The 25913-nt window shown below is 39.6% G+C and overlaps 1 protein-coding gene across 3 annotated transcripts in view; it reads right to left on the reverse strand.

Moving 5' to 3' along the window:
* Window positions 1-302: 302 nt before the first annotated feature.
* Window positions 303-25913, reverse strand: part of slco2b1 (solute carrier organic anion transporter family, member 2B1) — a 40445-nt gene continuing 14834 nt past the window's right edge. For 2 of the 3 annotated variants that reach the window (XM_042009155.1, XM_042009154.1), the window contains exons 7-15: window positions 21726-21856; window positions 15584-15683; window positions 13476-13640; window positions 13151-13340; window positions 11680-11824; window positions 10306-10466; window positions 6909-6973; window positions 5899-6019; window positions 303-3404 (exon numbers count right to left, since the gene is read on the reverse strand). In XM_042009155.1, the coding sequence (XP_041865089.1) occupies window positions 3329-3404; window positions 5899-6019; window positions 6909-6973; window positions 10306-10466; window positions 11680-11824; window positions 13151-13340; window positions 13476-13640; window positions 15584-15683; window positions 21726-21856 (1154 nt within the window). In that variant the 3' untranslated portion in view covers window positions 303-3328. The remainder of the gene's footprint in view (window positions 3405-5898; window positions 6020-6908; window positions 6974-10305; window positions 10467-11679; window positions 11825-13150; window positions 13341-13475; window positions 13641-15583; window positions 15684-21725; window positions 21857-25913) is intronic. The other variant, XR_006013018.1, reaches the window with a different exon arrangement.

Here is a 25913-nt window from a genome sequence, read left to right on the forward strand (position 1 = left end):
TCTCGTTATGGGTGATCATGGTTAATCCTGACCGGCTCTGCCTGCTTAGATGTGAATATGAAGCAGAGGACAAATGACTCGCATGTTCAAACCTGTTTTCTAACTAATGTGTTTGTTCCAACTGTTGAAAGATATTTTTATGAGTGGCAACTGGAGCATGGCGCCCGGACTTGTCTGACTAACGCAGGAATGTTTTCACATAACAGCAAGTTAAGACATATATCTTTCAGCGAAAGTTTAACAGTCTGTTGATGTTTACGGAGCTGAAAACTATACGGTATGCTGAGAAGAATAACACCATCATCAAGGACCCTCAGCGGAGTACACAATGGCATGTTTTAATATCACAAAATCTATAAAGCATATGAAAACAAAGATGAACAAATACAATTCTTGGTTCAGTAGTAGAAAACGTTGAATATTTTTTGCTTACATATTATAAACAGTTTCAGAGAGCAGCTCACAAGAAGGTTAACCAACAGGAGCCCCTTGTCCGTTGCCCTTTAGAAAACAGAACAACACAAAATAATGAAATATGTCCTGAAAATGATGCTGCAGCAAAATTGACAAAATTCCAGCTTTGTGTCTCTTCTGGTTGCAGCAGAATCACAGTTTAAGTTGGAACATTTTGGAGGCTTTTTCTGCAGAATTTTCAGGTTGGAGTGTGATGATCTCACACTAAATTTTTATCCTGTGAGTTAAAAGAAATCATAGAAGGTCTTAAAGTTGATTATACTGAAAATTTCTCATCAAATTATCTCACATAAAGTCCAGAACATTGACTTTATGGGTTTTTTTCAAACTGTCCCACAGAATATACTAATCACAACCCTAAAGCCCTGTTTCCACTGAGTGGTAAGGGTCGGTATAGTACAATATAGGTCGGTATGGTATAGTATGGGATGGTATGGTGCAGTACGGCTCAGTATAATACAATATGGGTTGGTGTGGTACAATATGGGTCGGTATGGTGCAGTATGGGTCAGTATAGTACAATATGGGTCAGTATAGTACAATATGGGTCGGTATGGTACAATATGGGTCGGTATGGTACAATATGGGTCGGTATGGTATAGTACGGGATGGTATGGTGCAGTACGGGTCGGTATTGTACAATATGGGTCAGTATGGTACAGGACGAAAAGGAATGATTCAGGCTGGTCGGGCAAGTGTTTTGATAGCAAGTTGGACCCTCACTAGGAGGCAAGGTTTAGCGCAAATGGCCAGCATGTCATGCTAGTGCAACGACAACAAATGCGACACAACTAACGACAATGATGCGACAGCGAGGAATGTTTATTTTCAGACCCGACCAGACCTTACTTTTATTTTACTATTTATTTTTTCAACATCGAGTAAACAGTGAAGTAAAACAACTGAACTCCCCCAGAATGTTTATCTCTAAAGCATGCTTTTGTTGTGATGTTCTTCTATCCTCCCCTCACTCTCAGCATTTTTTTTTCTTTTTAGCTTAAAATTAGGATTTATACCACTTTATGTGTTGATAAGCATTTTTTTTTCCTTGTTTTAGTAAAATATTTATTTTTATGTTTTTTTTTTTTTTTACAAAAAAAGGAAAAAGTTTAAACTCTTTCCCAACAAGCTTGCATCTAAATCCAGCTTCCTGTCTCTTTCTGTCTTTGTTTACCTGACCTGTACCAGAGAGAGTCTGCCCCGTCTTTCACATAATGGTATGACCCTAGTCTGTCCTCGCATCTGATTGGCTGTATGGTGTTCCTCATTATAATTAAACCCCATACACTGCCCGCATGGATTCTGAGCAGAAGTGGCTGAAAGAGTGGCTTTTTTTTATTCACAACAGAACTGACTCATTTTGCATTACTTATCACTAACAAATATGAAAAAAAAAAAAAAACCAAAGAGAAAGAGTAGAAAATGCTTTTCAGCTTCTGAGCTGGACAACCCTTAAAACCTGCAGCAGATGATTTTTTTTTTTTAAGTTCACATTAACTCTTTATTTAACAGTGATCTAACTTTTAGAGTCAACGCCTCCTTCTGATGTCTGAAAAACTGCAGCATCATCACTGATGATGGGCTTGAAGATCTCCCAACAATCCACCTTTTGAACGATGAGAAACTTCTGTTTGGACCGAAATCGTCTCACAGTGAAAACTGAGGTGAAGAACACGATCCTGCTCCCAAACATGGACGGCTCATCAGATGGCAGACTACTGCCCAGCAGAACTGCAGCTCTTCTTCATCTCTTTACATGAAGGAAGTTAGCTTGAGCAGCATCTATAGGACGTTAGAGGTATTGCAGCTTACTGAACCTCAACAATGGATACAAGGCGCTGAAAGTTTAGGCTCAGTCCATCACAGAAAACTGTAAAAGTCTTCATGCACCCGTCTTTTTATGTTCATCATTGCTGTCGAGCAGAAACCTTGTGTTGTTGTATTTAATTAAATTTATTTTCATGAATAATTTCTATTACATGTCTCTCTTGTTCCACGAATTATCATGTAATGAAAAAAAAATGAATGAGCTTATCTTTTCTGCTGAAATTTAAACTCTTACAAATGGAAATAATTTGTGTTTTTAAAAAAGCTTGAACATAATTTCCAGGTCTGTTTATCCCCAGCAGTAGGTGGCAGCATTAAGCCATCATTCCTGTAGTAGAAGAAAACGTGTGTCGTATTAAGCTGCCATGTAAGACCTGCAATGTAATCTAATATAATGAGCTACTGTTCTTTATACAGAAAACATGGACTCTATAAATGATGCGGGAGACATGGAGGTAGAATGGAGTCCAGTAACAAGACGTTTGACAAACAGCCTGCCCAGATGAAAAGCAGGACTCTTTGACTAATATCAACCAAAGATGATGATACAGCGATTTGTCTGAAACACGTTGGACGTAGGAGGTTTTGTCCAAACAGGAAATGCTGGAAAATCTGCAGTGAAATGACTCTTTTCTTTTGATGAGCTTATCTCGCCCGTTTTATGCTTTTTAAAAAAAATATTCTTTGTAAATGATGTTTTGTGTCCCTTGTTTTAGTAAAGAGAAGAAGAAGAAGGTCTTTATGCTTCTGTTGCTTGGTGGAAAAGCTGTGTGTCATCACAGTTTCTGGGTTAATGTTGAGAGAAATATTATCTGAGCACAGACACACAAAACAAGGAGTTTTTCACTAATTTGCAGGCAGACTGGTCCCTTTATATGTAAAGCTAGCTTCCATGTTCCCATTCTTTCCTTCAGGTTTTAATCCCGTTCGGTTCGCTTTGTCTGGATGAAAAATCTGCAGCGGTTTCTCCTCCTCCACCTGCAGTATCCACTTTTCTCTCCAGCTGCGAGTCCTGACGGCCGGCCTCTTATGTGGAGGAGACGGCCGTCACCAGGAAACAGATCAGCCCCCCAAACACAAAGGTCACAATTAGACCCAGAAACCTGCATACACACACACACACACACACACACACACACACACACACACCACACACACACACACCACACACCACACCCACACACACACAGACTGGTTAGCGTGGGTTTTTTACTTTAGTAACAATACCAGGCTGACGTCAGCACGCTGAGTCAGGACTATCTAATCATTCAGAAGCTGTCCAGAAACAAAACACAACGACCTACCAGACACAGGACTAAACAAGATTTAAAAACGCTGCAGAGTTTTTAGGGTCTGAATGTGCACGCAGATTACATCATTTCCTCCCAACATAATCCGCATTATCATCTCACAACTGCTTCTAATGTTAGGGTACCAGAATATGATCAACAAATAATAAACATGAACGGAACCTGACGAGCAAAAATAGTGATCAGTATCAGATTAGATTAGATTAGATTAGATAGTTTAGATTAGATTAGAGAAGGGGATCAGTTTTAGTAGCTTTCCTCCTTCCACTACTGGGTTGGACCCCCTTTTTAATAAATCATTTTAGTTACTCTTTTTAATGCTTGTAAGGGAAATGGAGGGGACTCACCTTAGTTTGGTGGGTATCCTCTTAATTTCTATGCTTGATATTATATTTCCACAGCTATTTATGACTCTGGTTTAAGGTCGATGCTGACGTAGCCACTCTGGCTATGCTGTGTCAGTGCATCCGACGCTACTGGGTGACTTCAATCACCGCAGACCTGCAAAGTCCTTCTCTAACTTTTATCAGTATGTGACGTGTCCTACTCCCCATGGGAGGCATGTTGACCTCTCTTTTGGATCTGTGAAGGGCGCATTACAAGTCTGTAAGCAGAACTCTGTGGGAATGTCGCATATGTTAGTTATGTCATACAAATCTGTACTGAAGAGAAACAAGCCAGAGGAACGTTTGGTTCGGTTTGGTTTGAAGGAATTGATAGTTTGATCAACTATCTGATGTCGTCTCTTCTTATGTCTCTTTTGTGAGACCCTCTATCATTTCATGGAAGGTAAAGTCTTTTTCCACAACAACAGGCAATGGATGACAAAAGGTGTCAAAATATAATTAACCAAAGAAACATTTGCTTATTACACAACAGAGAGCTCCAAAATCCCTCTCTCGCCCTGCGTGGGAGGGGCTGAAATCTATGATGGGGATGCAACCAAACAAATGCATGTCTCTCCAAACGAAAGTCTGTTTCTGGTGCTTTCTAATGAACGAAACAGCTGTTTTTAACTGTTTTAATGTGAAGAATTGTCTGTTTTTAGAAGTGCTTCTTCTCAGAGCAGTGTTGTTGTTGAAAGGAGCAACAAAGTTAAACTTTTCCGAGGGGTTAAGGAGAGGAAAAGTCCTGGTCCTGATGGTCCTGAGGTGAGCGTCCTTAAAAACTGTTCTGTCCAGCTGGCAGATATATTTAGTTTTATTTTTTTAACATTCATCCAGCTTCACAAGGTCCCTTCACTCTGGAAAGATTCATTGTTCCAGTAGCTAAATCTGCATCTCCCAGACCCCCTAACGACTCCAGACCTATTGCACTAACCTCCCTGGTCATGACGTCATTTAACTGCAGCGGGTCCAGGATAATCTGGACCCACTGCAGTTTGCTCACAGAAGAAAGAGGGTACAGAGGTTCATTAGAACCGCTCCAAAGATCGCTGGCTGCAGAAGAACTACACAGTTCCCCTAGTCTTAAAAAGCCCAGACTAGTTCACGCCCTGGACTCTCTGTTGGAACTGCTGACATCAGACCGACGTTACAGAGCAAAAAAAAGTTTATATCTTGTTGTACTTGTTACAATGAAAATAAAGATTATTCTATTCTATTTTATTCTATTCTATTCTATTCTATAATACTAGAGTCCTAAGCAAAGCCAGTTAAGTCCTTGCAGATCAAAGCCACAGTCAGGGAGCAGGTCCATCCTGACAACATGTAGGCCTAACAGACAGATATTCTTTTGTCCCTGCAGCCATCACACATTGAACAAGTAGCCTCTATTTTCTGTTTTTATCTATTTATCATGGTCTTTTTAGATATTTATTGTTGTTTGTGTGACTGTGCACTGACTGACTGATTACCCCTAAGGGATAAAAAAGATTCCTTGAACTTTGAACTGAGATCTGGTGGGTGTGGAGGCCGTTGGAGTCCAGTGAACTCATTGTCATGTTCTAGAAAACAGGTGGAGATGATCTGAGCTTTGTGACATGGTGCATTATCCTGCTGGAATCAGAAGATGCTGCACTGTGGTCATAAAGGGATGGACATGGTCAGCAACTATACTCAGGTAGGCTGTGCTGGTTAAACCAGGCCATGCTCAAAGTCTCTTAAATCTCCTTTCTTCCTCATCTGATGCTCAGTTTGAACTTCAGCAAGTCGTCTCCACCATGTCTATATGACTAGATGCTGCCATGTGATTGGCTGGCTGGATATCTGTGTTTACAGGAAGTTGAACATATGGATGCGGACAAAGTGGAGGCGTTAACCTTTAGGAGCTGCTTCTCTCTGCCTACCTGTGTCTGAAGTTGTCCAGGTTGTAGTAGTGACAGGAAGTCTTCTTGCCGCACTTGTCGCCCCACAGGATGCAGGTGGTGTCGATGACGCTGCCGTACAGCACGGGGCCAGGCATGAATGCTGCACAAATACACAAATTGAGAAACTTTATCCTGCAGGGAAGTGAAACCAGCAGAAGTCTCTAGTTTGGTGGCTGTTAACCCATTTAGTGCCTGAGTTTTGGTTTAATAGCTTAATAAAATCTCATATAAGTTACACAGATCAACAGTCAATGATCAACAGCTGTTATTCTATTAACATCAATACTTGTATTACTTTACAGTATCATATGACGACCTAACATAAGAATCTGGTTTCCAGCTCCTATCAGCTGGCTGTTAATGACCAGAGGGTCCCTAACTGCCAGGAGCTGTAGATCAATACACCGATTAATTGATCATCGTCAGCATGAGGTCCACTCAAAGTCTGACACCACCTGGACCTGCAGCCTGGTTCTGTTTCAGTCTGTCCAGCTGCAGAACCAGGCTGGAGGAGAAACAGATCTCAGTGTGGTCCAGTCAGAATCCAGACCTCATCCTGACTGCAGGAACCAGACAGGCTGGAGGGGGAGGAGGACTGAATGTGGTCCAGTCAGAGTGCAGACCTCATCCTGACTGCAGGAACCAGACAGGCTGGAGGGGGAGGAGGGACTCAGTGTGGTCCAGTTGGAGTCCAGACCTCATCCTGGTTTAAATACTGTAGTTGGACCTTCGGATGCTGTAGAAATGGACAGTTTTCCCTAACTGGGTCTGATTTTGAGTTTTGACTAAAAAAGTTAATCTGAGGTTGGACTGACGTCGTCTTTAGACCTACTGAGGACTTTCCTGATACACGAAACCTCAGAACTAGAAAGTGGAAGAAACATAAAACCTTTCATGCATTACAGGTAAACTAAGGAAACTGCTCTTTTGTGGAAAGTTCAGCAGATGTGAGACTTCATCTTCAGACCTCCTGGTACTGAGGGACTCACCCAGGACTCTGAACAGCATGTACTGAACTCCGACTGCAAACGACTTGTCCTCTGCGGGGACCGTCCTACAGAAAACAGAAACAAGTCACATTCAGAGCTGCAGGGTTCATCTTTGTCCAAAATACAAACATATTGGGCTGAAAGATAAAAAATAAAACTCATTTTAGAAGCTGGAAATATATTTGGCTATTTTACATTAAAGTCGTTGTTTACATTTATTCTGTCATTCTGAGTCCTAATTGGTTGGATTGCAGCAGACTGTTATAAAAGCTCCATTCTGATTGGTCTGTCTCTCAGGATGGTGTCAGCTTAAAGTGTAAGGTTGAGGTTAAGACAGATGATACTGGTGGATGATAAACATCTGCGTCCATCACCATCACATGAATCTCCTTTCAGTTACTTCTAATCTGTTGTTTCTAGCTTCTGGTTCATACTGGTTTTAACTGGGAGGAGGTGTGACAGGAAACATATGGAGTACAATCGTGTTTCAGAAGGTGCGAAACTGCACAAGATTCTGACAGTTTTCAAGCTGTATATTAAAGAATTGGTGTTATCGCACTAGTACAGACCAATGTAGATACCAATGATATCAATAATCTTAATATGTGGATGGCTCCGCCCACCACGATCAGACACAGCTGGCTGGATTCTCGTACGTGCTACGGCTGCACAATGCTGTGGTTGGAAAGCAAGTTGGTCTGTTGTCTGGAGCAGTTCTGAGTTCTTGGGTGTTTTCTAACTTTGCGCATCATTTTGGACATTTATTGTCGCCTAAGGAAAGTTTTTCCTCTTCATCTGGACATTTTGCTGTAAACACTGACCTCATTGTTTGCCCTTTTTTTAAAAAAAAAAAAAAAAAATAGGTTAATTTAAAAAGAAAAAAGGTTAATTAAATACTATTTTAATAGTCTGTTTTTATGCTGGACGTCTGACCAGGGACAGGGATACAAATTAGACATAGCTAGAAATCTGGATGCACAACATTTACACAATCATTTTTGAAGCCATGTTTTATGCATTTGTCCCTGTTTAATTAAACATGTTAAATAAATAAATAAAGAGAACACTGAAAAAACTACTACTGTCTTAAGTTATTAAGGACACAAATGTCCACTTTCAAAAAAACTGCTATAAAACATCACAGATAGAATTTATTTTTATTTTTTCAGGTTTTTTTTGGCACCATTCTCTCAAATAGCTTCAGCCTTGATCAAAACTGCAAAACATCCCAACATTTTTAAGATTTTAACCCTTTAAACACCAGTTTGACTACTTGATGTCACTGTTGATATTTTGGAAAAAGCACACAATTAAAACTGATTAAATTAGCATTTCATATGCAGGCCTTTGTTGGGGAAAACAGACGACATGGTGGAAGATGACAAATTTGACTATTTTTCTTTAAATTTAAACCCTTAAATTATATATTTGGTAATAACTCTGAGATTAAAAGATGTGATTTTAATGGGACTGAATGGAGCATTTTCATCCTGACTTTGGTAGTACATATTAAATCAGATGCTACACACAAACTAAGGATGCATCAAAGTATATATGATAGTAGTAATATTTTGATTGATCTTTTGAGTGTGTTGTGAAGGACCTGCAGATTGGATAAAACCTGGAAGAAGACGAAGGAGGCAGAGTCCTGTCTGAACAAAGACTCATTTAACTCGGAAGAATAATCATGTTTCTTGATGTTTGTTTCTTGTTTTTACTGATATGTTTGTGCATCCATCACTGGGGTTTTCCTGCCTGATATCAACAAGCATCAACTGTCATCTGATATAAAAGAACAAATGTCCCTGCAGCTTCAGTCTCTTTCCACACTGTCCGTCCAGCGTGGGACTGCTATTCTTTCCTGCTGCTTCTGGTGGTAAGTTATGTTGCAGGACTGGTTCCACTAAGGAAACCTTTGCTCTGGTTGGGAGGATCATCTCCGCAGAACTGCAGCTTGTTGAAGCTCAGCTAGGAAACAGAGGATTTAATTTCTGTCCTGTTTGTCGAACAGGAGGAGAAATGTGACATCAGAGCAGTTTTTTCCTGAAGAAACTGTGTGACCTGCTGCAGGCTGACAGGACGTCCTGCAGGAGATCCATCACAAGTCACACAAACAGGGCTATACATCCATCTGATGGGAAACTAGAAGGTAAAGCCTGGTACACACATAACGATTTTTGGGCTGTTTTTGTCCCAATTTTGCCTCTTCCCAACCTCGGACAGCAAACACCCGATCATCGTGAGATTTCCCTGTCCAATTATCATTTGGTCTGTAGTGTGTTACGAGTAGTGTGTTTGTCCCAGTAATTGTCTGAAACGGGTCGTAGCCGACAATTGGGAACATTGAACATGTTTAATATTTCAGTGCCGATTTCTGAAGAATGCCGACGACTCGTGCATTGTGACTGCATGAGTGGTGACGTGTCACAGAATGTAGCCAATCAGAGAGCGAGCTGGCTGGGGAACAAGGAAGTAAATAAAATCCATGTTGACGCCGTCTCCTGTCTTATTTTTTCAGTTCTGGCTTTTTCTGTTAACAATAGTCCCAAGACCACCATCATTCCATCGTCCAATATATCCCCTTTCATGCTGTGTGTTGTGTTTTTCGATTGTTACTAGTTTCTTCTTCTTCGTTTTGTGCTGGTTGTTGCGATAGTTCTTCTTCTACGTTTCAACGTTTGTCCGGTTCGGAGGACTAGATTGTAGATGAGTTGCTGGACAGTATCATCATGTGTGTGTTGTTCCTTGATTACATTTTCGGAGCACACCACACACAGTATGATCAAAACTGATTTTTTTTTATCTTCACGTGTAAGGTCTTGAACAGCTAAAAAATCTCACAACATTAAAAAAATCATTATGTGTGTACCAGATTTCACCAGGCTCAGAAAACCTCAGCTTTGCTGTATTTGCCTTCAATGGTGCAGGCAGGAGCCAGACATTGTTCATTTCTCTTCAGGAATCTGGCTCACTGATAAGATAAAGCTGAACTGTCTGCAGCAGCAGACCTGCTAACTTTGGCCCAGTCCATTACAGAAATGATCTGATAGGAGATCTCTTTCCATCCCAGTCAAACCAGTGGAAAACCCAGTCAAATCTGACCCTGAGATCAGCTTCAGGTCCACCTCCAGTGTTTTCTTTAACCAGCAGAAATGAAGCAGTCTCTGTGGTTTAGATAAAAACTGGAATTTGCTTCATTTTTACTGTAAATAGAATATTATGATACATGAGCATTAATTCCATCCAGTAATCTAACACTAAATACTTCGATCAACTGAGGAAACAGGTCTATTAACACCAAGTTAACTTTTCCAGGCAATCAACAAATAAAATAAAATAAAATAAAATAAAATAAAATAAAATAAAATAAAATAAAATAAAATAAAATGTTTCCTACCTGAGTATTATCATGTATGATGGGGTTTGGGAGAAGGAGGCGATGAAGCCGGTGAGACCCAACAGAACCATGAAGGGCATGAGGCGGTCCGCACAGCCACTACCACAAGTCCCAGAACGGGCAAATCCAGAACCCCCGACACACCGACACTCTGTGTAGTTCTACGGAAACACACACACACGGTCAGGCTGAGGAACCCGGTCTTCAGATATGGCCCACCCGGAACTTCCTGTAGACCCCTGCTCCAGGGATCAGGATTAAATCCAACTCAGGAACATAGTTTCAGATGTGGCAATAGATTCCTGTTCAGGAGTTGTTTTTCTCTTCAAGATAAATGTTTGATCATATAATTTCTATGTATATATACATTTGTGTTTATATAACATGTTTACTTTGTCAGCTGCATTTAACGAAGCAGACGATGGGTGCTTGTTTTACTTTATATTAAATTTAATGTCACACAACAAACTGTGTTAAACATAAATGTTCCTTTCATGATTTTCTCTCATTTTATTGAGATGATGAAAAACCCAAAACTGAAGAATTTATCTTGGTAGAAAATAAAGGACTGGAATTATTTTATCTTATTTCATTATTTTGTCTTATATTTTCATTTTAATATGATTTAATTTAGTGTTTTCTTTTATTATCCTTTTAAATTTTATTTTAATTTAATTACATTTTATTCTATTTAATAATTTTTGTAAATTCAGTTATTCTTTTATTTAATTTTATTATGGTAAATCTTTATTTTAATAAAATAAAATAAATTTTTCAAATGTTTTATAAGTTTAATTGAATTTAGGTTATACTTTGACTGTCTGACTTTTTTATTTTGATTAAGTTGTCATTCAAATTTATTTTATTTGTTACATTATTAATTTAATTTAATTTAATCAGGATCAGCTGGTTGTATTTTTAGTAGAAACTGACTGTTTCCAGGAATTCCGGCCATATTGTGTCTGGAGAGACTCAGAGTGAAACTTGGAAAGATTTTCTCTCCCTGAAGAAACGTTGCTCCTCCAGATTCCACGGAATGTCTTTGCTATTGTTCTGTTGGACTGGGACATGGATGAATTTTTCTCAGGAAGCGGCAGAATGCTGCCTTGATGCCTCGATGTCAGCACATCTGGAACATGACATCGCTTTCTGCACCAGTTTTGGTGTCTGATGGGACACCAAGTCTGATGGTTTGTTTTTATGTTGATTCGAGATTAAAAAGAGAAATGAAACCTGCTGCTGAACGCGTCACTGGGCAAAGAGCCAACTGCGAGTTGTCAGACCAGAATTGAAAGGTCCATGTTTGTATTCAGTAGTGAAGCGTTGGTCTTCTGGTCAGACTGGGAGTTAACTGAACATGAAAGTGAATCTTACTATGTGTTTGCTGCTGGCGTTTGCCTGCATGGAGAAACAGCCGGCATGGCAGGGGGACCTGAACTCCACGCCATCAGAACCACAGACCGGGTTAAAGGCCTCCGTAGAGCATCCGCAGCCAGAACTGCAGGACGAGTTGTTCTCACTGAAAACAAACACAACTTAAAGTTATTTTACATGTAAAGGACTTTAATTACAGCGTTTTAAACAGGAACATCAGCTCTGAGTGTAAAAAGCTAATTCTGAGAACAAGATCAGGAATATTCAGATTTTTCTCTGTAGTCCAGGTAACTAATCAGATCCAGTTCTCATTTCTTTGTTAACTGTAGACCCAGTTTTACAGGAAACACTTTCTTCATTTATTTTAAGATGTTCCAACATAAACCCAGTGTCTGAGTCAGAACCAGAGTCAGTCCAGTTTATGGAGATTGGGGAGGATCCATCCCTCCATCAGATCTTCTGAGGTCCAGGTACTCGGGAAGATCCGTCCCTCCATCAGACCTGTTTCCACTGATCTTCAGTCCAGTTCTTGAGTCATGTGACCTACCTCAGCCATTCATCCTTGTTTCCCTTCCTTAAGAATGGCTTCCTGACAGCCACGTCTCCATGGAAACCTTTTCTGACGAGGCTTCGATCAATAGTTGATGGATCAACTGAAGGTCCAGATGCATCTCTCAGGTCCTGGTTCAGGTCTTTTCAAATCCTGTTCATTTGCTGTAGATAGTTGTTTCCTCCACGTGTCCAGTTTCTGCCTCCATGCTGAGATGAGCCATGTTTCCAGCTAACAGCCGTTTGGGAATCACCTTGTAGCTGCTAAAACCCTGTTTTCTGTCTGTCAGACTGTCTGATCTTTGTTGGTTTCACACATGAAACTAAAGAAATGGGAACAAATTAACCTAAAGATCCAGTTTAAACTGGTTCTTTGCTAAGTCGTCTGTTATGTGTTGACTCAACTCTGGTTCATCCCGTGAGTTAGAGGCTTTTTTCTGCCTGAAGAATTCCGAGGTCAGAGTTGAGTTCCTCTGGAACTGGTCCGGTACCAGGACTGGACAGGATCTGGTCCAGTACAAGGATGAGGGAAAGAAGCAGAAAACTTCTGAAGAAAAACTGACTGAGGATTGTTGTCTAAGAGACATTTAAAGTCTTCTAGGAAGGGAAATGTAAGGAAAGGAGGACTTGGTCTGTAAATATTATTAAACACTGTCAAAGAATTAAAATCAGTTTTCTGGAATGAATGAAGTTAGATCCTTGACACTCAGGGATGAGATGATTCTCCCATCAGCAGCCAGATTCCGCCCTCTCTTCCCGTATTCACTTCCAGGCCAAATCTTCATTAAAGTTGTCAGAAAACAGACTAAAAACCACATAAGAGCTTTAATCTGCTGATCTTATCCTTTTTTCATGTTTTTAAAGAAATATTTATGTTTTGTGAAAGTAGCTGCCATGTTGGTCCCTGTAAACTGGAGGATACCTGGGAGGGAAGATCCCAGCCACCTTCTGGGTCGGGCAGCCAATGAACAGCAGCGGCACGGCGGTGAACATGCAGATAAAGATGGCGGCCGTGCACAGCTTGCTGGCAGCTCTGACGGAAAGTCGTAACCGCCTCATCAGAGCTCCACCCAGGACGATTCCCATCACCGCCATGGGAATCCCGACGCCTCCTGAAACAAGAAGATCAGGAAAACAGAAGCTTCGGTTTCATCCCATTCAGTTAGACTCAACGTGGCTGAACATACATGTGAAATATTTCACATCAAGACACATTTTAGGTGATGAAGCTGTCAGGTGTGTCTCACCAATCATCATGGTGGAGAAAGGCACGGTTTGGGTGAACTGCTTCTCTATGAACTTGGACATGAAGGTGGCGAGTCCGGATAGCAGCGCCGCAAGGTTCACCTGCGCCAGGACCACCAGGATGTAGACAGGACTCTGCAGGGTCCGCAGAACGATACGAGGAAAGCCTGAAGGACAGCGTTGAGCAGGTTAACCCTGGAAGCTCTGAAGGCTCAGTTTTATCGTCATCAACTTTCTGCTTTGTGGTTGACAATCCTTCTCTCCTCGGGATGAGCTGATCGATTCTTTGGACACTTAATGTTGCTGAACCTAGACCTGACTCCACTTCATCCTCCTCTCTTCTTACCCTGATGCTCCATCACTCTGGAACAGGGTAAATCTGGACACATCAGGCAACATGACCTTCTTCCATTGCTCCAGAGTCCAGTCCTTATGCTCCCTAGCAACCTGAAGCCTTTCTCTCCGGTTAGCCTCACTGGTTAGTGGTTTTCTTTTGGCTACACATCTGTTCAGTCCCTTGAGTTCCTTCACATTGTTCATGTGGATCTTTCTTTCACCATGAAACATAGCTCTGAGTTCTACTGCTATTTTACTTCCATCTGATTCTACCAAGCATTTAAATGATGGATGGTAAAGAATAATTGAGAACCACTCCTCATTTAACCACTTACAATCTTACAAATAGGAAGCCCCATAAACATGTAAAGCTAAAGAGATGCCGTCCATCCAAAGATAAATTAGATGATTATTGTGGGTGGTTATCATGTTGGCTACTGAAATGTTCATTTTGATTATGTCTTATCATAACATGCAAGTTAATGTAAAATTTGTTTATACAGCACATTTAAAAACAACAGTTGACCAAAACGCTTCACAGTTGCATAAGCAGTCCTAAAATAGCAAACAGCATAAAAAAAAAATAAATAAAAAAAAATAAAACACAGAAGAGTGAAGATGTTATGTCTCACACTCGGTCAGTAGAAGGCCAGAGAGAATAGAAGCATGTTTAACAGACATTTAAAAGCTTGCATGCTCTGAGCAATGCGGACATATGGTAAATTATTCTACAGTGAGCGCTTCTAAATTTTTACCTTGACCCTGGCTGGTTGAGCAGAATGTTCTCATAGGTGTGTCGATGTCACGTAGAAGGGGAAAAGTAAGACCATTTAAAGCTTTAGAAATGAGCAGTAAAATCTTAAAATGAATGCAGTGACAGACAGCAAGCCCATGGAGAGATTTTCAGACTGGAGTCATGTGTTCGTGCTTCCTTGCACCAGGCAAAAGATGAGCTGCAGAGTTCTGAACTATTTGTAAGTATACAGCAGGGATGATTGATCTAGTCCAGTGTATACAGAATTACAATAGTCCAGATAAGAGGTGATCAGAGCATGAATCTGCCCTGATCTGGGTCGTTCACATGGTGACAGCCTTTGTGGTTGCGGGTTGGGTGGCTAGTGGTTGGGATGGCTTTTGGTGTGGATGGACCCCTATGTATGATTTTCCAAACCAGATGGCCTCAGTCTTCTTTTCATTAAGATGTAGAAAGTTCAACCTCATCCAGGTTTTAATTTCGGCCAGACAGTAATAAAGGCATCAACTGCTAGCCTAACTGGCATATAGACCTGAATGTCATCAGCAAAGAAATGAAAAGGTATGTTGTGCTTATCGAAAATAGAACCCACTGGCAGCAAATACAGAATAAACAACGGTTAACAGAAAAGTTTATTGTCTGCGAGGTATAATTTGAACGGAGCTGTCCAGAGCTGCCCCTTCAATACCTACAAGACGTCAGAGTAACAGAATATTGTGGTCTATAGTGTTGAAGGCTGCTGACGGTACAGAAGCACTAAAACAACAGAATTCCCAGAGTCTACAGTTAAAAGAATGTTGTTTAAAAACTCCTAAAAGGGCTGTCTCTGTGCTGTCACGTGACCTAAAACCCAACTGAAACCCATTACAAATGTCATGTGTCTCTAAAAGATTTTGGGTTGCTCAAAAACTACTTTCTCCAAATCTTTGGAGAGAAAAAGTAGTTTTGACCCTCATGGTGGTGGAGGCCCCTGAGTCAGCGGGGCTGCAGCCTCAGACAGGAAGCAGAGAAGACGCTTACTTTTGAGGAACTGAAGGAGAGAGAGGTCCTGCAGCTGACTGGTTTCCTGCTGATTTCTGTCCGAACTGGACTGGTCGTCATCTGCACCGCTCTGCACATACTTGGAAACACAGCATCACATGTTAGACTTATTGTCATGCATTTTCATTCACTGCAGCAGTCTGCAAGGCTTCTGGGCTGTACACTTACATCCACACCTCTATCAAGCTTAGATAAGACTTATCTTTGGGTAACTCTGTTATTGTTGTGTTAGGGTCAAGTTTCTTGGAAGGTATACTACTCACAAAACAAAGGCTAAAAAACCTAAAGTATAAACAGCTTAGCTTAACCAGTTAAATGATTATCAGGAATCTTTTAAAGGTTTGGAGTGGTGAAATTTAATCTCTCAGTCTGCTAGCGTAGCAGACAGAATGTGGTCTGCAGTCTCTGCTCAAAGGGCTCGTTTCTGCTGATCATAGAAGCTGCTGTTCAGTCTGGCCAGAACATCTTCATGGAGCCAATTAGCAACAACTTTTTGTTCAGTTTAGAGATGCTACAAATCAGACTTAGCTAGTTGTGAGTATTTAAAATGCTCCACAGGTTTACCTGCTTTAGTGAAAGCATGGCTACACTTCACTGTGAAATAAGCTCGTCATGCTCAACAAGCTGCAGCCATGAGCAAAACAACCCACGCTGGAGATTCCCAAAGGGTTACAGCATGTTAGCTAATGGAATTTTCCAGAATTTTCCTTAACAGATAGAAGGATTGGCCAGAATGATGAACTGGAGCAACTTTTCTGTGGACTAATCTTTTCAGTTTTCATCTTATCTGCTGGAAGTTTACTTCCAATGCTTCAGGAGTGTCTGCTGCACTATTCACTAGTCACCCTCTAGCTAGCTGAGCAACGTTTTACCCTGGAAACCTGGAAACCTTGAAACCTTGGCCGTACGCATATCTCAAGTTGGCATTTTGCTTTTATACGTTTTCAGACTAAAATATATCCAAATTAGTAACATGATAAATTAGCAAAGGTCATTCCCCATCAGACGTGTAGGTACAAGTGTTCAGTAACGCTGTAAATAAACTAGAATCTCGGAGTAAAAAACAAAAATCAAATCTAAATATTTATATATACAAGTTCTAGTGGAAATATTTCATGACCTGATCCTGCATCAATATATTTTGTGTGGATTAAACTTGCATAACACTTATAATTTGTAAAAGCAGGACCATGAAATCTCTCTCCGTAGATCGGTGAGGCGGATGGGGGAAATCAGTCTGATATCCGGTCTTTGAATCACGTTGATATCCGAGCCAGATATGGTATTGGATCAGATTGGTTACACACTGTGTGCTGTTTAGGAGGCAGTTTCTGAGTCATTAAGTGTAAGACTGCCTGAAGCAGGAAAAGCTGCAGCATGAAATGAGAAGAGGCATGAGGGTTTGCTGAAAGGAGTCAGCTGCAGACCAGCTGGTAATCATCTTCAGCTTCATCTCCGTCAGACATGTTGAATGTTCTCACTTTGTTTTAATATTCTTTCATACTAGAGAATGCAAGAGATTGACCTTGCTCCAAACGGGGTTAAATAATTTCCTTGGTGAAACAGAGGGTTCACGACACTGAGCTGGGTGGCTTTAACTTGGCTGTCAGCCTGCAGCGGTTAATGATTGACAGAGGAATGTTGACTCAGTGTCACTGCATTAAAATAAATAAGGCAGTGGATCCAAGCCAAAAGGTTGGCTAATATACTGTTCAGCTCACAATATAATCAAAGTCCACAGTTTTTTCTATTTCACTGCTTAGTAAAGCTACTCTTAATTTACTTTTGACATTAAAATCCAGTTTTATGGCTCATTCAGTTCATACCCATTCAAACACAAGCGATACCGACACTAGAGGCAAGAAGGGTGACGTGTCTTTCCCAAGGACACAATGACAGTTGACTGGAGGAGTGCGAATCAAGCCGCCAACCTTCTGATTATTGCACAATTCCCTCTACTACCTGAGCCACTCAGCTAAGCTGAGCTACAGTTTGAATTCCAAACAACACAGAGCGTTTGTCAGTGTGCAGTTTCCGGTACACTGATTAAACTGAGACACACGTCAGAGTGCGGCTAAATCAGTGATGCTAGTTTGTCTACGTTGGCACTAAATTTGGCGAGTTTTCAGACCCATCCAGTGACTCTACTTCAAAGAAGTGACTAGCCATAAATCTAGGGAGTTTTTTTTGGTGTTATTGGAGACTTTTGGAAACTGAGATAAAAGCATGTTTACTTCTTCTCAATGAGCAGCTTCCACCCCTCCCCTGTCGACAGACCCCACCCCTGTCCATTAACTTCCAGCTGCAGAGCAGGAGACGTTCCCCTCTGCTCCATGACCAGCCTGAAAGCTGCTGCTGGCTGATCCCGTCCTGACTTACCGTACATATTAATGTCTACTGTAGACTTTTACAGCTGGAGCTGCTGGTTAAAAGACTCAAAATGACACTTTCACTTTAGGTCGGTTCATTTTGGACCAGGGATATCTTCAATTTTTCTTTCTAGTGTTTGCAGTTGAAATGCCATTAAATCCATTTTTCACTAGAGCTCAGTTTACAATGTTAATTTCTGTGTCTGTTTTTGATTCAGCTGTCCACTAAAATATATTTAAATTAAAAATGTTGCTTTTAGGGGCAAATATTGTTAAGTGATTAAAATGTTTTTAATTGAGATTAAAATACACAGCCTCTAATTAATGAGATATTTTTTAATAGAGTCCCACCCCTAAAACTGACTTATTTATGAATATTTATTAATACATTTTTCATTCTTTTTTCTAATTACATTTTCCTTAATTAATTCAATATTTAATTGTATTATTTTATTCCAGTATGTTGTTTTTCCCCTTTTTAAACCATATTTATTTTGTTTTCATATAATTGTAAATACAGTTGGACAGTAAGGGTATAAACCTGATTTTCTATTGATTTGTTTATTGTAAAATTAACTTAAAACAGCATAAAAAGAAGGAAAACATTGAAAATTTCTGCTAACACCAGTTAAATAAATGTATCCTCTTCATTTGAGAACAACACAACCTCCCCCACTCTGATCTGGTCTAAACCGAAACCAAATCATCCATCATGAGCAGAGCTGCTTGGAATCAGTCTCTTTGTGATTTTCCTGAATGCTGTTGAGCAATCGTTGGTTTTGCCTCATTTAATGACTAAAACATGTGCAGAGCTGAACTTTCTCTTTCTTCTGGGGCCTGAGCCAAAACCCCAAACTCATTTCACCTCAGCTAGAAGGTTAAAATCTTCATTTCTCATCCTTTCATACCTCTTTCTTGCTTTTCTTTGATCCAGATATTTGGAAATCAGCCTGGTTTCCTTCAGTTTAATTCTGAATATCAATCACCCCTGATCAGAATAACCAGACTCCCTGTCTTTCCTCTCATTTACTCTCTTTTTATCAGATTAAATGAAGGTTTATGTGTTGTAACAAGAAGAGAAGTGACTGATGTTTCATGAGAAATCCTGAAACTCTGACTGACCTGAAATCACTCCCACATGAGGGGGCTATGAAAATACTGAGGAAATTCCAACAAAATTTCAACAAGACACCAGATGATTTACTGTGCTGGTGACTGGAGGCTGGCACTGATTCTGCTCTTTGGAAACTAGAACTTTTTAAATTTTATTTAGCCTTTATTTTACCATGGAAGTCTCATTGAGATTATGAAATCTCTTTTTCAAGGGGGGCCCTGGCCAAGACAGCAACAGTCCAAGTTCCATTACGAACAACCAATCAATAAACAAACTATACAAAACATACACTATAAAGCATATAAAATATAAACCTAAGAGGACAACAGATTACAGAAAGCATAGTTAGCAGGACAAGCAGTTGCAGACACCTACTGACTCAGCTTTCCAGCACGCAAAGACATTTTTAAAGCTCTAACTGAGACTAAGACAGTCAGTCAGCTGTTCCAGGCTGAAGGGGCAAAGCACTTAAAAGCCTTTTTGCCAAATTCAGTGGGAGCTTTAGGGACTGTCAGTAAAAGAAAATCATTAGAGCACAGACAACAGTTACTCGACCTAAATGACATATAATCACAAAGGTAAGAGGGAAGCAGGCCAACAATGGATTTATAGATAAAACGATACCAATGTGAAAGTCTGTGTATGGATAAGGAAGGCCACTGAACTCTGGCGTAAAAGCTGCAGTGGTGGATGAGAGCTTTGCAGCCCATCTCAAACCATAAGGTACTGTGGGGCACACTGTCCAGAGAAAGTGAGGACTGAACAGAGGCATACATATACAGTAGGTCTCCATCATCTACCAAGAGAAGGAAAGTAGCTTCCACAAGCTTTTTTCTGGCAAGATAGTGGAAAAGGCATTTATTGCTATAATAAAAGCCCAGCCTAAGCTTATGTTTCATAACAGGGTTCCTAACAAGGGAGGAGAGTCAAGTGCCTTCCTAGCAATATAAAGCAACATACCTTTAGTTTCATTCAGCACTAATTTCAAATCAAGCAGTTGGGACTGTATGGTATAAAAAAGCATTGCAAGGTAGCACTACAGTAAACCACAGTGTCATCTGCATAGAAATGAAATTGGGTATTTGAAATGTTTTGACCCAGATTGTTGACATGAATAGAAAATAAAAGTGGACCCAATACAGAACACTGTGGGACCCCTGACTTAACATCTGAAAGACTAGAGAGAAAGTTTTTTAAACCAGCCTGCAGCCTGTTGTTATGCCACCATCATATCATTCACAGCTTTTGGTGATGCTGTAATGGTGCTGTGTTGTTTCCTAAAGCCTGACTGATATGGAGAAAGAATATTATTGGTATTTAGGAAATCTTTCAATTGATTATTCACCAATCCGTTTGACAAAACTGATAAATGAGAAATAGGTCTCTAATTGTTGATTGATGTAGGGTCCCCTCCTTTCAACAGGGGGAGTACATTTTCACATATGTTTTTACATAATTATACCATCATCAGAGAAAACAAAGAAATGAATCATCAAAAATCAGAACCAAGTGGATTAATTATAGAATTCAGATTTACTATGTAACTGAAATAATTAATTTAAGAGATCTTAACCCTCTGATGCATGAATTATTACAAAACAGTACCACATTTTTTAAATAAAATATTTTACTTCTACAAACATGCACATTGATGTTTTTTTGTTTTTTAATCTTATTTTGACTTTTATTCAGTGTATTGATTTTTCTATTTGATCTATGAAAATATTTATAAAATAATATGTTGTCATATCAATATAATATAAATTTTCTATAAAAACACCTGGGACATTTTCTTGTCCTGTTTATTACTGAGGCAACCCTGGAAATTACAATGTATGTATACATGGCAGAGAATTGGTGACTCACTAATGCCCAGTGAAGTTGAAGTCCAAGGGTTAATAGTCCTCATCCTCATTCCCTGGATTACTTTCTTCATTCCTGGGACTACTTTCCTCATTCTGTTTTCACAGGTCTTATCCAGAGGTGTATTTTGGTATGTGCAGTATGTAATTTCTGTGTCTTTGCTGACAGCATAAGTATTGCGATTTAAAACGATTCAGCAGCAGACACAGAATCCATCGTCGTTCTAGTTGTCAATCTGGTGCAAGATGACATGACAGACCTCATGGGAAAGATTACAGTTCCTGTTTACACAAACAGGATTTGCCTTATGTTTCAAGAAAATTTCACTCTGGAGCCCATTCTCAAGCCTTTGCTATTTATCCACTCAAAACTCTGTTACCATTAGCATTTAGCATTTTACATTCTCAGCATAGTCATGTAAACTAGGCCATAATCTCAGATGTTTTTGTTTATTTTTGTGCAGTAAAGCAACGAGCCCAGAACAGAACCCTGGGGAACACCTGATGACAAAGAGTCAGAGGTTGTAAAGTTCAACTTGCATCAAAAGGTAATTAATGATTCTAAGCTTAGCATTAAAGGGATTTAAATAGATAGAACTGCATTTATTGCTTTTGTCAGTTGCCAAATAGAAAATTTGCAGTTTAGTAAACATATTGACATATGTTGTTGGTGTTAAAATGAAATGGTGCAGCTATTTAAAATTTCCACATCTCATATGCTGTCTTTGCTTCGTTCTTAATGAAGTCCGCTGGCGGTTGGTCACAGCCCAACTCACCTCTTTGGGCATTTCTCTGGGGAAGAAGAAGTACGGCAGAGCAGTGAGGATAAGGAGGCAGGAGGCCACCAAGAAGCCAAGCCACCAGGCTCCGACCCAGCGCAGGTCTTTGGCGTCCAAGTTGATCTCATCTGGAAACAAAGATGGTATTAAAGAGTTATCACCTGCTGGGTTTGTTTGTTGAAATAAAGCCTGCAGATAACCACGTCTGCTCATGAAACACGAGTCTGAGGGTCAGCGGCAGGATTAATGTCTGTTCCATTGCAGCCGAATTGAAGTCATCACACTGTCATACAGTCACTAACAGCTGCAACAATGTCAGACTACCTTCATCTCACCACATCAAAGATCTTTTGAGACTTCATGGGAAATGAGTTAGTAAAAGAAACAGCAAGGTTTTGGAAACATTCCTCCATATTGACATGACACCATCACACAGTTACTGCAGGTTTGTCGGCTGCATTCATGATGAGAATCTCCACCACATATCAAAGCCGCTCACACACACCCCATCAGAATTAGGAAACAGGCTTTTGCTTTGTAGAAACTGAAGTTTCATTGAAGCAGATAGCGTGAAACAGGTGGAAATAAACACCAGAAAAGAAAATACTCTTAAAAATGAGTAATATACTTTATTTTTATGAAATCAGACACCTTGGAGCTGAAACTCCAGAAGTGAGGCCCTGCAGCAACAACTGAAATTATTGTTGGCATGCCTCCATGTAACCTGATGTAAGAACATTAGCATCAGTTTTCAAAAAGCCAGAGGATGCATATCTGTGTCAGTAAGGAACATGCCCATCCTCAAATGCTTCCTGAAGATATTGAATAGTGTGAGAAACTGTTATGCAATAAAAACAGAATTTCAGCATTACACAATCAGCTTTTGTCACCATTCTCATGCACAGTAAGATTAGGAAACAGGGTTTTCAATGAAGCTGATACCATCAGAGCAAGGTTATAAAAACTAGAACTGAATAAACATTTTCGTTAACTGAAATAAAAATAAAAACAAAATTTAAAAAAAGATAGTTAATTGAAACTGTATTGTGTGTTTACAAAACAAACTTAAACAAACTAAAATTATTTAAAAAAAACATCCTTTTATGTCTCTGTAAATGTATTTAATACTTAAACCTTTTAGGTTGATATGAAAATTATTTACTTCGCTCTGACGGTTTTACGGCAGGTGTCTGCACCGTACGACACCTCGTGGTCTGTGACGCCACATGTTGAAAGTCTGCCCACACCGGCTAGCGTGATGGCTACTAACTAAACCGGGGAGAAAGCGGCAGTGCGATTTGGGATTTCTTTAACTATGATAAAACAAAGTGGCTTGTAGTAGAAGCAGGTGACACAACATGTGGAATACTTCCTAAAGGGGAAAAACCCCAAGAAAATGAAAGTCCATTTGAAAGTTCCTCAAGAAGGCTAACAAAGGACATGGACAAAGTAGTCTCTCATGGCCCCTTCCTCTGAAAGAGAAGCTACAGCCAAATCAGGCAGCATGGGACAGAATGTGAGACAGCAGCATCCATAATGGACTGCTTCCCCGGTGACCAAATAGCTGCTGGTCAGCAAATATGCAGGAACACTACAAGTAGAAAGAAGCATTGGTAAATATGTTTTTTGAGACTGGAAGGTGTACACGACTGTTTGACTCAATTGCCTCCAAAAAGTTTAGCACTTCACTCGAACCAAAATTCAAAACACCCGAAGCTGCAAGAGTCAATAACCTCATTGGAGACAAGACAGATAGGGCTAAGCAGAAAATTAAAGATATCATAAAGGAGACAAGGAAGCTGAGCCTATGAGTAGATGATTGGAGCAAGAGAGGATTAACGTCATCTGTCATGGGTGTGTCTGCATGTTTTTACCATTCGCCCGGAAGCCAGGTTCACCATGCTTTGCTGAACCTACGCCGAACAGAACATCCACACACTGAGGAGGCCAGTTACTGCATCCTGTGCAACCTCCCTCAACCTTGGAGAAGCCTGTTATAAAATTGTGATCTCTTAAGTGATTTCCCAAGAACTGCTGCAACCTTAGTTCAACTGTTTATGTAGTTAATTTAATCTAAATTAATCAAACCTCCAGTCTAGAGTTTGTTGGGCTTTGTTTAGGTTGTTCTCCCTGAGACTCCAGGCTGCCAAGCGTTGTGACTTCTCTCATGGATGAGTCCAACATTTAATGTCTGTCTGTAGTCTGTTGGCTGTGTTGATTTTTACCCAGCACACTATGTGCATCTAACTTCAGAAGCAGCACTGCACACATTTTGTACTTAGGGCTGCTATTTTGTGGGCTGTTGTATTTGATTTGTGAATGGCTGTTCATGTGTCCCCTGAATGCATTTTTTTAAATGGTATCTTTTACTTAGTTTTTATTATACAATACTTATTCTGATTATTATTCATCTCACACCTGACAAATACCCTAATTTGCAATAAACAAAACTAAACTAAAACTATCACTGAAACTAATAAAAACTCAACTAAAACTAAGCATTTAAAAAAAATAAAACTAATAAAAACTAGCAAATCTGCTTTAAAAACTAACTAAAATGAAATGAGTTTGAAAAAAAAAAAGAAGTCAAAACGGAATAAAAACTAAAACTAATGAAAAATCCAAAACCTTGCATCAAACATTAGAAAACAAACAACACTGAAACTGGATTAAACAACTTTGAATTTTTTGGAAATGACACACCATAAAGACAGTTGAAAATCCAGAAGTAAAGCTTTACACCTAGAGCTAAAACTCTTTAAAATGTCATCTAACCTATACTTGACTTTAATCTCTCAACAATCCAGATTTAATTTTAATTATTACATGAGTCACACCACACTGACAGAAATAAATGAGCATGTTAGTCATAAGTTAGTCAAAAAAATACCGGTTCATAGATACAACAATGCGGATCTGAGTGAAAAGATAATCTTTAAATCCATTGAAGCAAAGCAAACAGACTTGTTTGTTTTGACATATTTGTGGGAACATCACTAGTACATGCATCGAAAGATCATAAACTTAATTTCTTATTTTCTATAATGTGAAGTTAAACCTTAATTTTGGGCCCCAAACCAATGGTTTTCTGAGTGAAGATAGGGTCCTCATTATTCCATGTGTCCTCACTTTGGAGGTCAGGTTTCAGGTTCCCAAACGGACAGTTTAACACACACACTCAAACACACCTACACACACACACACACACACACACACTTGGGATTTACTACAGCTTTACTTTCCCACAGTGTTGTATATGATTCTTTTGTTATTAATGTCTTGATGTAATGATGTACGAAAGCATCAGTTGTGAAAAAAACCGTTTAACTAGGTAAAAGGATTTCTGTGTCATTCATAAACACGAATGTCTTCAACTTTTTCCTGACAATAACTTAACAGCATCAGTATATAAAACTGAAATAAAGCAGATGGTGAATGAAAAGAGTCTAAAAGAGCTGTTGAAATAAACACACCTTCTCTTCAAAAGCAGTTAAAAAGTCTTACAAAATGTATTAAAAACTTAAATGTGTTAATGCTCTTTAAAAAATATTTAACGATCTCAAGTCTAATAAATAATTTTCAGTGTGTTCAACTATTTTTGACTTAGACTTTAAATTAGAAATTAAAAATCAGTCTAAAATTTAATGATCAACATCAGCTGTTACTTAACAATTTAGCTTCATAAACAAGGGAAATCCATCCATCCATCCATCCATCCATCCATCCATCCATCCATCCATCCATCCATCCATCCCTCCATCCATCCATCCATCCATCCATCCATCCATCCATCCAATCACCCATCCATCCATCCATCCATCCATCCATCCATCCATTGATATGAAGTAAATTACAACAGAAAACATCATAAAAAGTCTCCTATTAATCTACCATTTTCCCAGTTATTACACTAAAACTCCAGTTAAGTTTTCCTGTCTAGATAAATTTATATTTTCCCAGAATAATTCCTTCCATTACATCCAGCATCCATTCCTCATCTTTCCGTTTTCTTGGTTCTAAACACAGTTTACACTGAAACATTCTTCATGCAGTGATTTCTATTCTTATTGCTATCGAATATGGAGTAGAACTAGGGATATGACCTCATGTGATCATAGAACAGCTATTGGTTTCCTTTGGGAATGTCACGGAGTCTCTGTTGGCTAAGTCTTCTGTTTGATGCTG

The sequence above is a fragment of the Melanotaenia boesemani genome, chromosome 15, assembly GCF_017639745.1.
Source record: "Melanotaenia boesemani isolate fMelBoe1 chromosome 15, fMelBoe1.pri, whole genome shotgun sequence".
NCBI lineage: Eukaryota > Metazoa > Chordata > Actinopteri > Atheriniformes > Melanotaeniidae > Melanotaenia > Melanotaenia boesemani.